General features: G+C 35.1%; 1 protein-coding gene across 1 annotated transcript in view; it reads right to left on the reverse strand.

The window, feature by feature from the left end:
* The window catches only part of WDR41 (WD repeat domain 41), a 47,036-nt gene extending 26,068 nt beyond the window's left edge, over positions 1–20,968 (reverse strand). The window contains exons 1-5 of the mRNA XM_059916612.1: positions 20,621–20,968; positions 18,299–18,414; positions 7,600–7,648; positions 6,236–6,367; positions 3,258–3,320 (exon numbers count right to left, since the gene is read on the reverse strand). Of these exons, the coding sequence (XP_059772595.1) occupies positions 3,258–3,320; positions 6,236–6,367; positions 7,600–7,648; positions 18,299–18,414; positions 20,621–20,671 (411 nt within the window). The 5' untranslated portion in view covers positions 20,672–20,968. The remainder of the gene's footprint in view (positions 1–3,257; positions 3,321–6,235; positions 6,368–7,599; positions 7,649–18,298; positions 18,415–20,620) is intronic.
* Between the last annotated feature and the right edge of the window lie 489 nt (positions 20,969–21,457).

Here is a 21,457-nt window from a genome sequence, read left to right on the forward strand (position 1 = left end):
TTAAATCTGATCCATGAATTTCTTTCCATGTATTCATATTTTCATTAGTTTCTTTCAACAATGTTTTGTAGTTTTTGGTATACAAGTGTCATAGCTCTTCTTTAAATTTATTAAATTTATTTCTATGTTATTTTTTGGATGCTATTGCAAATAAATTTTCTTAATTTCATTTCTGGAATGCTCATTGCTAGTTTAAAGAAATACAGTTAATTTTTTGTATATTGAGATTGTATCCTGAAATCTTGCTATATCCATTTATTAGTTCTAATAGTTTTGTTATGGATATAGGATTTTCTATACAGAAGAGCATGTCACTTGTGAATAGAGTTTTATTTCTTCATTTCTAATATGGATTTTTTTTTCCAACAGTTTTTTAATTAATTAATTTATTTATTTATGGCTGTGTTGGGTCTTCGTTTCTGTGCAAGGGCTTTCTCTAGTTGTGGCAAGCGGGGGCCACTCTTCATCGCGGTATGCGGGCCTCTCACTGTCGCGGCCTCTCTTGTTGCAGAACACAGGCTCCAGACGTGCAGGCTCAGTAATTATGGCTCACGGGCCCAGTTGCTCTGTGGCATGTGGGATCTTCCCAGACCAGGGCTCGAACCCATGTCCCCTGCATTGGCAGGCAGACTTTCAACCACTGCGCCACCAGGGAAGCCCCCTGGATGCTTTTTTTAAAATAAATTTATTTATTTATTTATATTTATTTTTGGCTGCGTTGGGTCTTCGGGGCTGCGCGCAGGCTTTCTCTAGTTGCGGCAAGTGGTGGCTACTCTGTTGCGGTGCACGGGCTTCTCCTTGCGGTGGCTTCTCTTGTTGCAGAGCATGGACTCTAGGCATGCGGGCTTTACTAATTGTGGCACTTGGGCTCAGTAGTTGTGGCTCGTGGGCTCTAGAGCGCGGGCTCAGTAGTTGTGGCACGCGGGCTTAGTTGCTCTGCGGCATGTGGGATCTTCCCGGACTAGGGATTGAACCCATGTCCCCTGCATTGGCAGGCAGATTCTTAACCACTGCGCCACCAGGGAAGTCCTTATGGATGATTTTTATTTCATTTTTATTGTCTAACTGCCCTGGGTCAGAACCTTCAGTGCAATGTTGAAGAGAAATGCCAAATGCAGACATCCTTGTCTTGTTCCTGAACTCAGGAGGAAAGTATTCAGTCAGTCTTTCACCATTAATATGATGTTAGGTGCTGTGTTTCCCTAGACACCCTTTATCAGGTTGAGGAAGCTCTCGTCTACTGCTAGTCTGTTGAGTATTTTATCATGAGAGGATGTTGGAGTCTGTCAAATGCTTTCTCTGCATCTGTTGAGATGATCATATGTTTTCCATCCTTTATTCTTACCATATATGGTATATTACATTGATTGATTTTTCAGATGTTAAACTAAACTCATATTCCTAGGATAAATCTCACTTGATGATGGTACATAATCCTTATTATACGTTGTTGGATTTGGTTTGCTAGTGTTTTGTTGAGGATACTATACTGTTTTTGTTACTTAACATCTTATCATGAGCATTTTCCAAACGCTACGTGTTCTTCTGAAACCATTTTTAGCATATATATCTACCATAATTTAACTATTTTCCTATAAGACATTTAGGATACTGCCAATCATCCATTTATAAAATATATTTGTAATATATATTTCCGTTCATAAATCTCTGCCCAAGTTTTTATCACTTCTTTAAAGAGTTTTCTAGGAGTAGAATCACTGGGTCAATTCATATAATAATTTTTTAAGATTCATTCATAAAGTCAACTGCCTTCGAGGAAGATCATTTTGATTATACTCTCAATGACAATAAAAATGCCAACTTCAGCATCTCCTTGCTAATATCATCTCTTATAAAGAAACTTTACTAGTTCAAAAAATAAATAATAGTATTTCTTATATTTATTAACGATCTGAAATTCTCTGATAAACTATCAGTTCAAGAACAACTGAACCACTGAACTAAAATGAGTGAAATGCTGTATTTAACGATTTTTTTAAATGTGAAACAGGATCACAGTGGGAATAAATACAACTATCTAGCTGATTAACAGTACAGTAAAACCCCTTTAAGAAGTACTTTCAAGGGGAAGGAGGCAGCTCACTAAAAAATAAAGTCGTCCTTTCACCATACCGAAATAAGATACTTTTTACTGACCAGTTCATGAAACAGCTCACCAAAGGAATTTCCCCCAAATACACTAAATTTTTTCTCCTTCCCTGTTCCTTCAATGCATATATTTTCATTTGAATCCTAATGATCTCAGTCAAATAAGCAAGACTATTTTTTGAGGGATTTAATAGGAGCATCTTTTCACATAAAGCATAGAGATTTTGATCAAGTCAATACTTTATTGACTTCTTCAAAGACAGTCCATTGTAAAATTGGATACCAGTATATAATAAATGGCACTTTCTTCCCCAGAAACTTTTCTAAATTGATAATCAGAATAGCATAGTAGCATAAGATGGCTACCAGAGATGCTGCCTTTTAGGAAAAAAAATGAAATACTTTGACTATTGGCACACTGATTTTTTTTTACATTGAAAGTGTTAGCTCCAATACAGAGATCAGTAATCTTCAAAGCAAATGAGGAAACACTATTTCAGTTTACTAGTATCTTTCCCCAAACTTGTTGACATTATTGAAAAACAGTGTACTTTCTGAGAACATTTAAGGTAATTTCTTCTACAGAAATCAAAGTAGCCAAGTCTTATCCAAGTTTGTTTCTCCAACATGTAGCAGAGTTCCTATCAAGTAATAAGCTCCGATTAATATTTGTTTATAAAATGAATGAACCTAACAGTAGCAGCCAATTAGCCACAAAAGATTTTGTTCTGGAACTAAGTAATTGCTATGTCTTACCCTTATCATTTTATAGAAAATAGACGGTGAGGGACAAATAACTCCATGTTTTAGTTCAAAGCTAAAACAAACAAACAAAAAAGAGACTAGCTATTGCTGTAGTCACTTTGAAAGTAATATCTCTTCCTAGAATTACCTACTAAAAACATACTAGGTACTACCTTTTTCCTTATCTTACTATAGAGATTCACCTCTTGCTCTAATTTAACATTCAAAATTCTAGCATTTAATGTATATACTCCCCAAAATCTAGTCTTAGAAGAATCAAATGACTGTGTATGTGTGGAAGAAATAATTTTTGAAACCTACAAAAGTAATTTCATCTAAATCATTAAACAATTTTTTCTGAAACAAAAAGATTATTACCGTAAAGTATCTGATTAAGATTTTACCTTTACAGTAGACTGGAAGCATGACACTTTCTGAACTTGTCTGCCAGTATCACAATCCCATACCTAAATTTATGTTAAGAAATAATTTCTCAGCAGAATTTTAAAACCTTAATTATAATTTTTCTAATAAATAAATCACAAATATTACACATTTACATAGAATATATATAAAGCATGAAATATTTCATGTTTATACTACCACAAAAATCAATTCATCAACTTAGCATAGCAGACTTATAATCTAAAATAAGTCTGAGGTAAATTTTACTATCAAACCATTTGAAAATACCAACAAAATGAATGGTCTGAATACTGAATGTTTACAGGCATTAAATATTGCAACTATATAAAAAGTTTTATTCTCCAAAACAGTCTACCGTAATCTAATAAACATTGAACATAAAATATTTATACTAAAAACTATCACACCCATTAATTAACATTTACTGAAAGCTCCTTCAATGTGCCTGGCATCATTTACTACTGTTATCTTGATTGAAAGAAGACAGTAACAGTGTATTCCTATTACCTATATACATACTTAAAATAATTAGAGGACCTCTCATAAAATGTCCAAGGTTAGTTTGACCTAAGGAGCATAATGATTTTCAAATTTTTCATACCATTTCCTATGGTAAGATATACATTTTATATCATATCTGAGAACACATTTGCATACAAATAAATATGTGGACTCTTAAGACCATCACTTGACAAAGATATAAAGTCTACCCTCAGCATTTAATTAAGAAGTTAGTTAACAGCAAAGACCCAAGCAGGGTAAATTTAGAATTCATATGAATAAAAGGAACTGCCAACAAAGCAACCTGAAATTATTTTTAACAAAAAACGTCATTCAGCAAAGGAAATAACTCTATACTATCATTTACAGTTAAAGTTGATACTGATATTGTCCCAGCTACTCACGTCCGTACTGTAATAGTAAGTTTAATAATTGGCTCTAAATAGTATCATAGTACCCTAGGAACAGTCTAATAAAAAGTATTTGATATTCTATTTTTGCAGAGATTACACTGATGCTGAAAACAAACCCAAAAAAGAGACCTTTAGTCCATAAAATAACATTTGCCTCAACAGAGCAACAGTAGTAAAGCTACTCTGACCTAAACATATGAGTGCATATTATGCCCGTTTATGCAATATTGTAAGCACCACAAAATATCGTTTATCTCCACTTAAACCTTTTCTTCAAATTCTTTCACCTATTGGCAATCTGTCTAGAAATCACTTCAGCTGATGAGCTCATTTAAAGTGTGTCATAAACTATGTCTTGGTTCTACAGAAGCCTAAGAAACACCTATACCTTTGGACTTACTCCAAAACTTACTTCAGTAATGCTTGAAGCTATTTAAATAGAATTCTCAGATAAGCATAGACTTTTTAAAGTTAATCTATGATACCTTAAAAAAAAAAAAGTAATGAAAGATTAGCTTTCCATAGCATTGAGCTATGGCTTTCACAGACCCAATTCCACATACAAATATAAAAGGGCTAAATCTGTTTAAGAAAAATATTTTATGAAAGCAGTATTACATAGTGATTCAGAGCTCTGACTCTGCAGTCAGTCTGTTGCCTTCTGCCCTATACTCCTGCATGACCTTGGGCAAGTTACTTAACCTCTCTGCGCCTCTCTTTTCTTATTTGTAAATGAAAATAATAGAAATACTTATTATAAGGATTAAATGGGTTAATAAATGTAAAATAGAACAATGCCTAGCACATATAAGCAATTTATAACACTTTACTATGGCTACTGCATCTTAAATTTTCAACTAAAAGTATGGGGAGGAATGATCATTTACATTTTTTAATTGTTTTAAAATACTAAATATGGGGCTTCCTGGTGGTGCAGTGGTTAAGAATCCGCCTGCCAATGCAGGGGACATGGATTCAATCCCTGGTCCAGGAAGATCCCACATGCCGTGGAGCAACTAAGCCCGTGCGCCATAACTACTGAGCCTGTGCTCTAGAGCCCGCAAGCCACAACTACTGAAGCCCACGCGCCTAGAGCCCGTGCTCCGCAACAAGAGAAGCCACGGCAATGAGAAGCCCGCGCACTGTAACGAAGAGTAGCCCCCGCTCGCCACAACTAGAGAAAGCCTGCGCGCAGCAACAAAGACCCAATGCAACCAAAAATAAATAAATTTTTTTTAAAAAGGCAAAGGAAACATAAATATTAAAAAAAAGAATCTGCCTGCCAATGCAGGGGACATGGGTTTGATCCCTGGTCTGAGAAAATCTCACATGCTGCAGAGCAGCTAAGCCTGTGTGCCACAACTACTGAGCCTGTGTGCTGCAACTACTGAAGCCCATGCACCTACAGCCCGTCCTCCACAGCAAGAGAAGCCACCGCAATGAGAAGCCCACGCACCGCAACAAAGAGTAGCCCCTGCTCACCACAACTAGAGAAAGCCCGCGCGCAGCAACGAAGACCCAACTCAGCCAAAAATAAAAATAAAATAAAATAAAATACTAAATATATTAAACACTGAGCAGATGGTAATTTGCTTTTCTGCCAGACTCAGATTCTCAAAAAGTTCTTATGGGTTGGGGCCATTAAGTTTCTTTTGCTGTACAATGAACAGGAAAAAAAAAAGTGAATTATTCTCCAGTTCAACTCATCTTTCTCTAAATTGAAAAGCAATTTGAGATGATAAATATTTTTAAGCCCACATTCTCCCATTTCCTCTGTTTTATGTAATTTGATATAATAGTAACTCTGAAAAAAACAGCTTTAGTTATGAAGTTTCCAACAACAATAAGCCTTAACTTGCAATTTCCAGTCTAATACTTTTCAGACGTCTAATACTATTAACTGTCTTATGAAGGCTAGAACAAAATCATTTTTGCTAAAACAGAATGTACAGACAGACCCCAAGAGGATAAAGACTAATAACATATGTACTGGTCCCTTGGATCACCATAGCTATGTCACTTGGTTCTAGATTTAAGGATATAATAACTGTTCTGTCAGCAGAGGCTGTCAAGATCAGTTGATTTTTTTCTTCACAAGCTTCCAAAGAAGGAAATGTAATAATAGCTGTTATCTTTTGCGTGTGTCCATTGAGTTCCAAAAGTTTTTCTCCTGTCTGAAATATCAATAAAATGTTAATAGTACTTCATATTTCATAACTCAAATAATCTTAAATGACAACATTAAGAAAAATCACCAGGTAGAAAATATACACATTCCATCTGAAATTACTTAGATTTTACAATTTAACTTTAAACAATCAAATAGTATCTAAACATTAGGTGCTAAAAGAGTAGCTATAACTAATTTTAATTATTTTCTAATAGAAAATACTAATTTTTAGCAGATTGTTATAGGAAGTTTAAAGGAGTATTCTTTCCATATGGTTTTAAGATTATAACTGTGTAAATTAAGCATAAAAATATCAGTAACTTAATCAGCAGGAAAAAAATAAGGAGTCTTCACTATGCAAGCATCTGTTATCTAAGTCTTCACAGTTATAACGCTGTGGAAGAAAATAAAAGTCAGCATAACAGTAACAACAATTGGATATATATATCCAGTAATGTATCAACCATTCGTAAAGTCAGTATGGACTCTACTTCTCTCTAACATCAACAGCTATTCCCATCTATCCAATGTCTTCACCTATCAGTTTCTCACTGATTTCCCAAGTAGTAAACTTACAAAAATGCAATGTAAATATAAGATAAATTGCAAATCTCTCCAAGGTTGCAGGATTTCATGATGTACGTGATGAACATAATGTTAAAAAAACTGCTTTAATCACAGGCAAAGCCACCGAAAAATGAGGATCTTGACTGAGTCAGACCAGATAACAACCCAAACAAGGGCAAGAAGATAAATGCTTCAAAAGAGAATAATTTGAGAATCCAAGGATCAGAAGAGAAGTCCTAGAGAAATTTGGTAAAGCCTTAAATATTTTTGAAAAAATAAACCTTTTATTACATTACTATTATAGTCAAACATGATAAGAATGCTATATTATGCTATCAAATGATTCTGACAGAAAAACTGTCTTCCACAGAAATCAACATCTGATTCATTTTCAGAATCAGTGCATAGTTGCTGATAACTTAAATTTTGTTTAATTAAGATTAAAACTTTTATTTTCATAATCTAGCATTTGTTTATCAGGAAAAAATCTTAAATAAAAAAACTCTATTATGGAACATTGGTCCTCATTTTAAATGGATTCATCCTAAGCAGCCCTTTCGAGCATTAATTAGTCTCAACCTACTGATATGCAGGTATATCTCCAGATAATGTTTATGAATGCATACAGTCATGTCTTTATTACACAATCCACATAGAAACAATACACACCTGGGCATTCCACACAACTACAATTCCATCATCACCAGCAGATGCAAATCTGGTTAGAGAAAAAAGGTCAAGAAAAAAAAAAATCACTGATGACATTTAAGTGCTAAGATTACTAAGATACCATCAGACCTTATTAATGGTATTTTGACTTACTAGTATCAATACAGATTAAGTTCTTTAAGCTAATTTAACAAATATTTACAGAATACCTTCTAAGTTTTGTGCCAGGTACTGAGAATCCAAAGATAAATAAGACCATTCAGAGAGTTAAAATGAATAAACTGCTAGACTAAGAATAAGGGAGATCTATCAATGATCTTTAAAGTCCTTCCTTGCTTTAAAATTATAATGATTAAACCCTGACTTAAGTGACATGAAACCAAGCTGAGGAAAAGCTACAGTGACAGGAAGTGATATTCTAGGAGTGGAACATAGGAATCATGTCCTTAGATTCCTTACTTTCTAGGTAAAGATATTTAGATATTTTAACTCTACTATTTAAAGCCAGTTTCTCTCCTTTGCTCCCCTCAGCTCTGTGGTCTTCCCACATAAATACTGCGTTCTTTGGTTTGGAAGGTTTGGTTTTTGTTTTGTTTTGTTTTTTTCAGCGAAAATTCTTGAAATGAAAAGAGGTAAAGGTAAGTTTGCTTCATGGCATGAAAAAAGAGCTGTGATGAACTAAATTATAGCTTCTCTCTCCTCTTTACCACCCATTCACTACATGTCAAGGAACAATCATCTATATTTTGTAGAGCAGAAGATAACCATGACACAAACACTATCAAGAAAAATCACTGGCACAGGATTATTCATCATAGTGCCTGCATTATAATAAAATCAAACATTACTCTCAAGCAGTGTCCCCACACAGTGGTGTACAGCAATCACATTGTAAGCATGTCAAGTAACTTGTTATTAATAATGTAGTACACAAGTTTGTAAATGATTTTTTTTAATTGGAGTATATAGTTGCTTTACCATGTTTATTAGTTTCTACAGTACAATGAAGTGAATCAGTTAAACATATATCCACTCTTCTTTAGATTCCCTTCCCACTTAGGTCACTGCAGAGCTGTTAATGATACTTTAAGGAAACAAAATCAATTCAGTTGTTCCCATAATATCATTTCCATTCACTTGAATTCAAGGTTTGCTTTTCTGAATAGGAGAGAAAGAAGTGGTATTATAGAGAGCCAGCTATGAACTGCATGCGGTTATGGTTAACAAGCACTAATAAATGGTACTCCGTTAGCAGCTATGGCATTTAGAAAACGTGTTACTTCCTTGCAAGACTGTTAGTGTGTTTTCACAAAAATCTGGGCATGCCTTGAAGAGCTTCATTAAAGTAATCATTGTTAAGCCTTATGTGTGTCATTGGGAGAAAAGCAGAGAAGTGATACATTAGGACACAAGAATTACTTTGTTCCTTAGAGTATCTGTTCTATTGAATTTTACCCTATAGATATCCATATAATCTCGCTACTTCAGTCATGTAACACTTTCCTTAACACTCCAAACTGAGCTTCAAGTTCCAATTTCTCATGCTCAGTTTCAAAGCCTCACAAATAGCTATTGTCTTCACTGGCTCTGACAATTCCCATACCCAGCACTCGTTTCAAAATCCTTTGCTTAAATCTTCTACTGCAGGAGCTAAGAGATTATCCAGGAGATGGGAAACTGGCCTAATACAGTCTGACAAAGTCCGTTAGTAATTTTTTAATATAGAGCTACGTATCTTTTTAACAGAAAGGACCTTTAAAACGTCTTAGTTAACTAGACAGAAATCACACAAAGAATTATTTTAAAATCCATACCTAACATTTATTTTATTTTCAAAATGAAATATAAAAGATATGGAGACTAAAAAGAAAACAATCATTTTATATTTTAAAATGTAATTTCTTATGTTTAATTACATAGATTTTCTGAATCAAAACACTAAACAATGCCTTGAGTATCAAAAATAGTTGCTGGATGTAAATCTTTAATAGCTTATGTTTCTAGGCCTACTGATTTCTTTTTATTTGTATCATGATGGTGGGGTGGGCAGAACTCAAGGTCTTAAGATTTCTTTGGTATAAAACATCAATTTCTATTGATTCTTGAAACTCTTATAATTGCTTTTCTCCCTTTTAGAAGAGTGCAGGTTTAAAATACATACTTTTTTCTAACCCTGATTGCTAACTTCTCATTATTGTTTTATCATGTCTGAATCTCATGACTTCACAATGAGAGATGACTGAACGGTTGAGAGTTTAGAAATGAGATACAGAGCATTTCACCTCAAACTTTAATTCAATCAGTGGTGAACAAAAGTTAAATCTAAACAACACTCAACAGTAATGCATGAAATCACAGGCCTTTTTTTTTTTTAATTGTTCAGAGGTCAATTACCCAGTGTGTATATTATTCAGGCTTTTCAATTCTCATATATTCTATTGTTTTGGGGTTTGTTTTTTTTTTTGCCATTCCAGTATTTCTTATTACCTGCTCTAAAGAGGAAACATGAAGCTTTAAAATGTAAACCAGTATGACTTTGCTACATATTAGTACCAATCACAAACTAACTAATAAAAGGGTGGGAGATCATTTGCAAATTACAATTATCCATTCTCCTAGGATGAATAACTGAAAACTAGTAGCACTATATCAGTTTATCTTAAACTAAATCAGTTTATCCTCATCAGTCAAGCACACACTCCAGCCATCTCCAAATTTTCAGAAATGAAAATTCAACTCAAGAATCCCTAACAGTAAGATACACTGTAATTGATTAAAAGAAGTAATGAACCATAAAAAAGAAGTAATTAAGATGTCAATAAGGTTTAATCTAGTCAATGGAAGGAAGAATAGTGGCTATACTGTCATATAATAATATACCAAAAAAAATTTTAAACACTCTAAATTAATAGAATCCAAAGATTCAAATCTAAAGATAAGATTTTAAGAGAAATCCTTCTTTACTGATTAGCACAAAATGTATTTAGTGAGATTTTATGTCATGTGTTAGGGAAATGCCAAGATCAATTACATGTTGTTCTTGATTCAAGATCTTAAAACTTAGTGATTGTTTAGAAATGTACTATATTTCATCAAATATAAGACATACTATTATTTTATGTACTATTAAGGAAAAAACGATGTCAATTATTAATGAAAGACACCATCAATTATATGATGTATCCAAATTTTAAAGATGTTACAATAGGAAAAAATAGGCTTTTTAGAATCAATGAAATTTAGTAATTGTCGTATTTATTGATCTTTCTAATATGGTACTTTCTAGTCCAACAAATTTCTGATTATGTCTAGCAGGTTTAAAGGACTAAAGAAATGCTTTTTCAGTAAATAAATGAATAAGCAAACACTTAAGTGTTAAAAGGGCTCTGTAAAATAGATTAATAGTATTAATGTAACCTCACTTGTCCCTTCAATCATGACTAATATACCAACATATTGTCAAAACAAAACTAGAAATTCAAAATATGTAAAGCCCAGAATCTCACCACATAGAAAAATAAATTCCTTTTATTTTTTCATTTTCCTGTCCCATTCTTATGCATAACCTTCAAGTTTTCTCAACTTGAAACCAACTCTTTAAAAATACTCACTGAGACTGTACATTTAATTTAATGACATTTAATTAAATGACTAAGCAAAAACTATACGCATGAAAAAAGTTTAAAAACATGAAGTGTGATTTAATGAAGACCTATAGCAGAGCTTCTAGAATGTTCCATCCTCTCTTCCCCTCATTATGAGAATTAAATTAATTGTGAGAGTCAATGATCCACTCATTCAAGAAATATTAAGCATTAACTATATATTAAGCATTAACTTTGTGTATCTATATGCTTGATCCTGAGGGTAAAGATCAATGAGATAGTTCTTGCCCTTGAAGAGCTCACAGTCTACATTATTATGGAATGCTACAGGGTCCAAATTATGAATCCATTGAGAATTCTCAGTTATACTCATTTCAATTTATAGAAATCATTTCCTTTAAACACCTTTCTTTGGACAGCTCAGAGAAAGCACTCTCATTCTTGCCAACTGTGGGCTTAAAGTATAGCAAAGGTTCACAAAGATTTGTATAAAATAAAATATTTCCACAAGTAATTCCTATGTCCATTACCTACATGCTTATTTAATAGTCCTTATTCAAGAGAATTTATTTCAATTAAGTCAAAGGTGCTACAGATTCAAACATAACCTTAAAGGACATAAAAAAGATAATCCATAAACCTGAACATAAACTTTCCTGTATTCAATATTTACATAACCATAAAGCACTGGAAAAATAATAGAGTATTATTATGGCAATACAGAAGTCCCTGTGGTTAACTAACTTCCCACCAAATCCACAAGTACTTTCTAATCATGATGCAACTAAAACAGTATACAGTTTTTACAATGCAGTAAAGTTGAAAAATGCTAATACCAGAAACCAGACAAAAATAAAAAATAACAAAATTTTCACTTAAAATGAACTTTTACTTATCTTGTATTCTAAAATTACTTGAAGAAAGTTAGAGAAGTTTGTAGACAGAGACTTGTAAGAGAAGTTAAAGGCAACTTCAAAGCATTTTCAGGAACCATAGATACTGATGTCACTGATTCTTTCACAATGTACTTGAACATTAAAACTTCTTTTTCCTTGATTAAGTAATACATATGTATTAACACAATTCCAATATGAATGTCTCACAAATAGAATAGAGATGGAAAAATTCCATAGTTCCCATGGTCATTTGGAAAGGTAAAACCTTTGGTAAATTTTCCCCTCCCCCAAATCACAAACAGAAAGCTAAACTACATCAAGTTTACAAGTATTAGAATACAAAAAAATCCCTGTGACTTCTATTAGTGGGAACCTCCACTACTCTGAGCTCAAGTGTCTCTGAAGCAGCTTCTACTAGAGAAAGTTCTTGGCCTCTCTCTGTCCCACTGATGTAATAAATGAGTTTAAGAGAATGAATTGAGTATGCTCAGTTCAGACCCTTCTGGGTTTTCTCTGAGATTTGTCTGTGCATAAAGAGGCAACATTCTGGTCTGCTCTTATTTTTGAGGTAAACTTACATCCGAGTGGGAGGCTTGCAGATGTCCAGCAGTACCCGTGATTCAGTGAAGTCTACGTAACTCAGGGTGAAAATTAGGAAACCCACTGTGGTTGTATATCAAAGCTACAATCTTTAGTCCAGCTTTTTGCTAGTTATTACTTTATTAAGCTGATGGGTTCATGTCCATCTGTGTGATTCCTACATCTAATAATATCTAAGAAAAAATTTTATTTTATACTGAAACAAAAATACCTTTTAAATTGGCGTTTTTTTCCTCTATATCAAATATGTATCATTTTTAAACTTCTCATCATGAAGAATTTAAGTATATATAAAAGTGGAAACAGTATAACAAAAATCTCCAGGTAACGTGTCTTCAATAATTATCAACTCATGACCAATACTGTTTCATCTGTACCACAGCCAATCCTCCCTTTGCAGATTATTCTGAAGCAAATCCCAGTCACTGTATTTCATCAATAAATATTTCAATATATATTTACATCACAACTAAAGTTAACATTTAATTTCTTAATGTCACCACAGTGTAATCAAATTTCCCTGTCTCACAATGTTTTTTAAGTGTATTAGAAGCAGGATCTAAATAAGGTTCATATACTGCAACTGATCTCTAAAGTCTATCTTGTTCTATTGATTCTTTCTTCATGTATTTTTTTCCTTGCAATTAAACATTTGTCTTACAGAGTTCTCACAGTCTGGATTTTGCTAGCTACCTTCTTGTGTTGTCATTTGATATGCACCTCTGTCCCCTGTGTTTCTAGTAAATTGAGAGCTCTAAAGACTTAATCATATTTGAATTTGACTTTTTGGTTAGACCACTTCATAAGCAATTTATATACCCCAACAGGAAATATAATTTCTAACAATCTTTTTGTGTGTGTGTGATGTTAACAGCTATCAATAACCATTGCCTAAATTTGTTATTCTATTAGAGGTTACGAAATTATAATATTCCAATTCCATGATTCTTCCTAACTTGAATTCTTCTATAAAGAAAATGTCCTCTCATCCAACATTACTGATCTCAAGATAGAGTTTGTATAGAAAGGCAGTATAGATCTTGACTTGCAGATACCCCTTCAAGAGAGGACTTGCTGCCCAGCTATGAGGAATATGGTTATCTGCCTCCAGCTGTTGACTTCAGGGTCCATTTCAGCTTTCAAGTTGAAGTCAAACTATCTCAGTTGGCCCCCAGCCCCTGGGACATAAGCAAGTTGGTGGAAGCCAGGGCACATTCTTGGATGGCCCTCAGCCAATGTCTAAGCAATGCAGGCTAAACACTCCTAGTTATTTCCCTAATGCAGGACTCATCTAAAGAGCATTCCTTCCTCCAGAGCTCCACATTGGGCTTACAGAGACTTTGTCAAATCTGCATCACAGTTTGAGACAGCTCCCCTTGTCCAATCCTGCTTCTTCCCTTTTCCCTTCAATGGTATTTCTCTCTAATAAACCTTTTGCATGCTTAATTCCATTTTATTGTCTACTTCCCAGGGAAACCAGGTATTAGGAGGATCTAAATGATCTCGATTCCTGACTTCTATTCTCTAAGTGTTAGTGAGAAAGATATTCTTAGCTTTAGAACATTGTCTTAAAGATGTAACACATTGTTTGCTGTTAGTGAATTATCAAACTGTACTGAGTTTGTCTAGATTGTTGTGAATGTACAGCTTCACCAGTCATCCTAAGGTACATTTTGTTCTCAGTCTGGCATTTCATGGGTCATCTGATTCTTTTCCAGTCATGATCACCATCCTACATAACCTTGTCTGTTTCCTGGAGGAGCAAGGGATGGTCAAATGAGCAACAGAGAAAACTATTCTTAAAATGTGTTACGAACTCAGTTTAGTTTAATGTGTCAAATGCTAGAGTATTACATGCAATTTTAGCACAGTCCATTTTTTGGATGACTCTTGCTGAGGCTTAGCCTTCTTTAGTGATCTCCCAATCAATATGACCCTCACTTCATGTTCAAAAAATACTAAAGAAGAAAAGAAAAGGCTGCTGTCTGTTAGGTTATACAGGATTTATTTGGTATCTTCAAAAACCAATCTGAGAAAATTTTCCACTCACTGATTTTAGCTGAGCCACTGAGAAAACAAGAAAATCCTTCTGCAAAATTCTCAATAAAATGATATTATCTAAAGACCTGAAGCGTGAAACCTGGATTACAACAGCTGACCAAAAAACCAGAATGTGATGTCTATAAAAACTAAATAAAAACATAAAAAGTTTAACAATATTTATTTAAAAACTGGAAAGGTATTTCTATAATTTGACAATGCATATATAATGTACACATGTAACAGTAAAAAGATATCTGAACTATCTAAACTATTAAATCAAGAATGAAAACACTGAGCTCTACTATTTATAATAGTTACATCATTTGTATACTTTCAAATGTATTCCTTATCAATAATGACTCTTTCAGTTTTGTTTTGTTTTTCTAGTACACTACAGAATTAAATCTTTTAAAACAAAACAGATTGAAAGTTCTTCAGGTCTGCAACTGAGTAAAAAACTTCATACCTAATTATATGTAACTTTTGACAAAGTCATGACTTGAGTACAAAGAACTAAATGTGGTTCATGTAGTAATATGTTCACTTGACTGCAAAAGCCAAAAAGTAGGCTTTTTAAAAAAATCTATTCTAGACATTTAGATTCACTGTGGTATACAGCAAACATGGCCACCAATCTCCCTATTTCCACCACCACTTGCAATAGGATTTAGTTGCTTCTCCCATCAAGAGGTAGAGTTTATTTATCAACTTAATGAATTCACACCAGCTCCTGACTTGCTTTAGCCCATGAAACAACAGCAAACATGATGAAAACAGACTTGGAAAGAGTTTTACACTGGGGCTTGCCCTTTTGCTGGTATTTGAACTCCATCCCTATGTGAACTAGCACTTGAGCAACCACATGGAGAGAGACCCCAGTCATCCCAGCTGAGACCACTATAAACCTGCCAACCCCAGCCAATCTACCTGGTGACCACAAAAGCATAAGTGAACCTAACCAAGATCTGCTGATCCCAGCAGAGACAAAAGAACCCACCCAGCTGAGCCTAACCCAAATGCCATCCCACAGAATAGTGAAATAAATAAATAGCGTTTGTTTTAAACTACTAAATTTGGGCTGATATTTGACAAGGACAACAGATAACTGATATACTCATCTACAGCTTTTTACTGTTTACGTAACATTTACTATATCATTGAATAACTGAAGTATACACAAGCACCACTTTGGGAAAAGGTAATCAAATATCAGTACCTGTACAATGATCATTACTCTACAAGATGGCCTTTTCTGCAGATTCTTCTAACTATGTAGTAAGAATAATCAAGAAGACATTTTAAAGGACAGATAGCAATCAACATGGAATCTTAACAGTTAATCTATTAAAAAAAAATTTAAAGACCACATCCTGAAAGTATACTGTATATTTTGTATTTAGCTTTCTTAGACAAAACTATTTGAGGACTCCTTAAAGCCCAAATATTAGGGATTATGGTCTAAGAAATCATTCTGGTTTTTTTTTAATTTACATAGCATCTTACAATGGTAAAAGATGGTACAAGAAAACTTTAGTTGTCCAAATGTCCTATCTTTCCAAAAATGTTTAGTTTCAAAAATGACTGACTAAATAAATAAGTAAATGTCTCTTAGGACATAGCAACAGTAAGTATTACCAAAAAGGCTGAAGATTATTATACTATGGTTGACATGCTATAATTTGGTTGGCTCACATCACAACATGAAAATTGTGTTAATAGGCTAGTAATATAAAAAAAGGCAAATCCTTTCAAGCAAAAGTTGAGGAGCATATTTTCATAATAATTTGGCTGGACTTGTCCCTGGTTTCTAAAAGAGAGCTGGGCCCCTCAGAGCTCATCTGAGTTTATGCTAATGAGATGACTCATGGTGGACCCCTAGACAATTTAAGGATGGGGACTGGCCATGTGGGGAATATGAACCATGCAATTAGAGGGTTGGGGCTTTGAGCCATGGGATATCATCCTGACCTCCCAACCTGGGGGAGCAGGGAGGGGATGGCAGGGAGAGAAGGGCTGGAAATTGAGTTCAATCATGAGGCTGAAACAATCATTCCCATGTAATGAAACCCCAATAAAAACTCTTGACACCCAGAGCTTGAGTGAGCTTCCTCATTGGTGATATGCATTGATGTGCTGAAAGGGTGATGTGTCCTGAGGACACAGAAGCCTTACATTTGGGACCCTCCTAGACCTTGCCCTATGCATCTCTACATTTGGCTAGTCCTGATCATATCCTTTATAATAAAACTGTAATCATAAGTATAGTGCTTTCCTGAGTTCTGTTAGTCATTCTAGAGAATAATCAAACCTGAGGGGGTAGTAGGAATTTGTAGCTAATTGGTCAGAAGTGCAGGTGGCCTGGGAACCCTGGAGATTGCAGCTGTGACTGAGGTGAAGGGACTGTTGTACACGACTGTGCCCTTAACCTTTAAAATTCAACCTAACTCCAGGTAGTGCCAGAATTGCACTGCACATGGGAAAAGCAACTAAATACCAAAAACATAAAAAGAGCAAAGAGAAGACAAGGTTAAAACACATCAGCAGTGATAGTGAGAATTAGAAATAATCACAGTAGCAGTCACCCACTGAGTCAAAAATGGAAGGAAAAAAAGACAGTATCAAAGGCAAAAGAGAAAATTAAGAGATGATAGGGGAATAACTGATAAGGACAAGAAAAGTGGAGTTAGAGAGTTAGGATGGCATGCAACATGTACACGTAATAGTTGAGGGAGTCATTCATTTAACAACTATTAATAACCTGCTACATGTAAGGCACTGTGCCAGATACTAAAGATACTGTGGTGAATAAAAAAAAAACATGGCCCTCACTCTCATCTAGAGAGGAAGATAAATATTATACAGTTACACAATTAATTGTGTAATTGTGTAATATGTTATTAAGGCTACAAAGGATAAGCGTATAGTTGAACAAAGTCTTAATAAGACAGATATACAGATCAATAATAAGCTAAATCTACAGTTCTAAGACCTACACACTTTCATCTCTATTAGCAAATATATTAAACACAACATTATACATGTTAGCAAGGAAATACAGAATAATGTACATTTTAAAGGGTTTCACAAATAACAAAAAATCCAGATTAAATACTTACCTTACCTTCCACTAAAAACAGTACATTCCTGGAAGGTACCTGATATTTAAACATTTCCCATATTGGTTCTCAAATTTAGCTTCACCTTAATATACAGTTAAAAGTCTCATCAACATTTTAAAGTCATACACTTCCTTTAAACTAATGAGAATATATTTGTGAGTATTCAAAAAGACCAAAAAAAAAAAAAAAACAAAACAAAACCTGAAACAAACAAAAATAACCATAAAATCACCAGAAACGATATCCCGACTTTTGGGCAAAAAGATTTCAGACACATATTTCATCAAGAGGCAGAGGTCAATTTCTACTAAATGTTATTAATGATCAGTTTTGAAATTTTTAGAAAAGCTGGATTAATTTTGAAGTTGTTTTTAACATACAATTCCCTAAAAACTCTTTCCAAACAGCAGTCAATTGGAAAACTAGAGTTTCTTACCTGTAATCATCTAACTGTACCAGAAACCGTACAATATCATGATGAGCTTTCAGTACAAGCAGTTCAGTGTAGGGGTTCTGGGTTTGTTCTTCACCTATTGTCTGTAAAGGAGATTTCTTGTAATGGGGGGAAAAAAAGAGAGAAAAAAAGAGATAAAATGATTTATGATAAAAGACCACATTCGAATAAAACACATGGTATGCATTTAAGAACACAAGTTTTAAAAAACTGTAAGATATTATGTTCTAATACTATATATTATTTCCCCTAATATCAAGTAACTGCCAATTTAACATAAAACATTTCTCTTACCACAAATCCACATCATAAATTTAAAATTTTGAACTCAAAATAAATTTTTAAAGGGTATATTTTGTTTTATGGAAATTACACCTCAATAAACCTGACCTAAATAATCAATGGGCCAAACCAACAAAATATTTTAGGATGGGTGTTTGTCAATTAAAACTTGGCAGAAACAAAACTGAAGGTCAAAGGGGTAAAATATAGACTAAAACAGTGCCTACCCCATTATAGGCACTCAACGCGTTTACTGAATGAATAAAGGAAGAAATGAAATAATTCAGTCAATGAATTCAATAAATTCAACTTCAGACAATAATATTGATAAAGATAACTGGTAACATATACAGAGTAGTAAGCTCAGTCCTAAACCTACACACCTTCATCCCTATTTGCAAACATATGGGTGGCAGTCCATATGCCACACACTGTGTAAAGCACATATGGCTTATAACTCACCCAATAATTCTGTAAGGTAGATCTTATCAACCCCATTTCTATAGTCAAACCCAGTACTATTTCATGATAAAAACCTGTGTTCTTAACCTCTGAACTGCAGTTTCTCAAACTTGACACTACTGACGTTTTGGACTAGGTAATTCTTTTGTTGAGGGCTTTCCTGTGCATTGAAGGATGCTCAACATCATCCCTGGCTTCTACACACTAGATGCCAATAGAAATCCAACCTCTCCCCCCACCCCCAAATCGTGACAATCAAAAATATCTCTGGACATTGCCAAATGTCCTCTAAGGGGCAAAATCATCCCAGCAGACAAACACTGCTTAAACTAGAAGCCTGGATACAAAGTTCTTGCATAATTAGGGGAAAATCTTTGGTCCTAATAATGTACAGATTCACAGCAGTTCTAAAACTGAAGTACTTTTACATGAAGAAATGTACAATTTAACACGCATGAATTTTTTTTTTTAAATTCACCCTCAAAGCAGTAAATTTTTATTTATCCCATCTCCCTTCTAGCAGTGGTTCTGATGAGAAAAGCAAAGACAAGAAATCTGAAAACTGTATACCACTTCCCCCAAATGAAAGCTTGCCAAGCACGGCAGAATTAGTTAATCAAATTCTATAACTAATCAAATAATCGGGTTAATACATAATTGTCATATATATCACAAATGGACCAGTCACTTTCCCACAATTCTTTCATAACCTTTAGAATTTAAGCCTATCTTAAATAAGCCTAATTTTATATAAGAAATACTTCTTAAAAATTAGACAATAAGCCTCAACTGCAAAAATATGAGGAAGTTAAAACGGAGAAGTAAAGCTGCTTACAACCACCCAAGTTTTTTTTTAACAATCAAAACAAATATTTTCTATGAAAAATAAAAGGGAATCCAACACAAATTCTATTCTTCAGTGGCATATGAAATAAATTCCAGACCTCGACACTTTTCAGGTTCCAAAATTATTTTATTCGCAACATTTCAAATGTAAATCTCATTAGTCTGGTCAGTTATTCAGTCCCATGAAGAAAGTGTGACTATGGAACCCAAAATAGCAGCTAAAATATAATTTTTTTTATTTTTAAGCAAATTTATTTTTTAAAATAATTATATTTTTGGTTCTGTATAAATAGTCAAATTAATTTCATATTCCATGAGCAAGCATCAGTTGATGTTGGGAAGCGACACCATATCACACAAACCAGAAGTGTAAATATGCAGTCACAGTTTCGTAGTCTCTACCAAACCGGATACTTTTTCTATTGAAATGAGACTGGTTTACGTGGGGAGACCAGTTAAGCGTCCTTGAGCCTGTTGCTGAACTACGTCAGTTTCAGTTTCCACACCTAGTGGAACATGTATTTACCTCTCAGGGAAAGAGCCCCCGCAATCCACCACCGCGACCCCGCCAACCCCGCCGACCCCGCCCTCGCAACCCGCAGGCCCCGCCTCCGCCGGGTCTCCCTCATCCGGTCAAGAGCCCGGCTCACACAAGCGACAGCTCCGGCAAGCAAAGCCTCTGCGGTGTCAGGCAGGGTCCACCCCGGTGTTTACCTCGGCCAGTCCCTGAGGTTCTCGGCCTCCCCCGATCAGCCATCGCAACATCCGGGCAGCGACGGCGTTTCACGGGCCTAGGCCCCAGTCAGCCCGAACTCCGCGCCAGGCTCAGCCTTCTCCTACCTCTCTGGTAGCAGCTCAATAGAGGCGCTAATACCTGCCTTCTCAGATTTGCCCAAAATACGAAGTACGAAGCAGAGCGCAACGAAGAGGGAAGACTTCTGTCCCCAAAGAGCTGCCGTACCCACCCGCAAGAGATTTGGCTAAGGGTAGCCACCAGGGGAGCAGCAGCCGAAACCTTGGGCGTCCGCGGAGGTTCAGAGGCGCGCGCGGCACCGAGTGAGCACGCGCGGGGCGTCGCCTGATTTGGGCCCAGAGCCTGGGTAGTTCGAGCGGCCCCTGGTGGACACGCGGAACGCAGCAACTGGAGCCCGTCGTTAAGCAAGTGCTTGCCAAGAATAAATAGTCCCCTCCCTTTTTAGATGGCTTTTGCATCTTTGACTTGGCAAGCTTGGGGACCAGGAAGCCTTTCCATCTCCCCGCGGTTTCCTAAAGAGCTGCCTGGAGAAGGTTTACTTCAGTAGGCTTTTTCATCCGGACTAATCCCAGTGGCATGTGTGTACACCAGAATAAATCTGGCCAGTATTTATTGTGTGCTGTAGTACAGGTACTGTGCTAAGACTTCACATAAATCCTCACAGTAACCCTATACTGTCTATACTCCCTATTTTATAAAGAAACTGACCTCTGAAAGACTGAGTAGTTTGTCTACGGATAACAGAAAGTGGCTACACACACTGGAACCAAATATCCTAGCTCCAAAATTAGTGCTCT

Source organism: Balaenoptera ricei, chromosome 3 (genome assembly GCF_028023285.1).
Source record: "Balaenoptera ricei isolate mBalRic1 chromosome 3, mBalRic1.hap2, whole genome shotgun sequence".
NCBI classification, from domain to species: domain Eukaryota; kingdom Metazoa; phylum Chordata; class Mammalia; order Artiodactyla; family Balaenopteridae; genus Balaenoptera; species Balaenoptera ricei.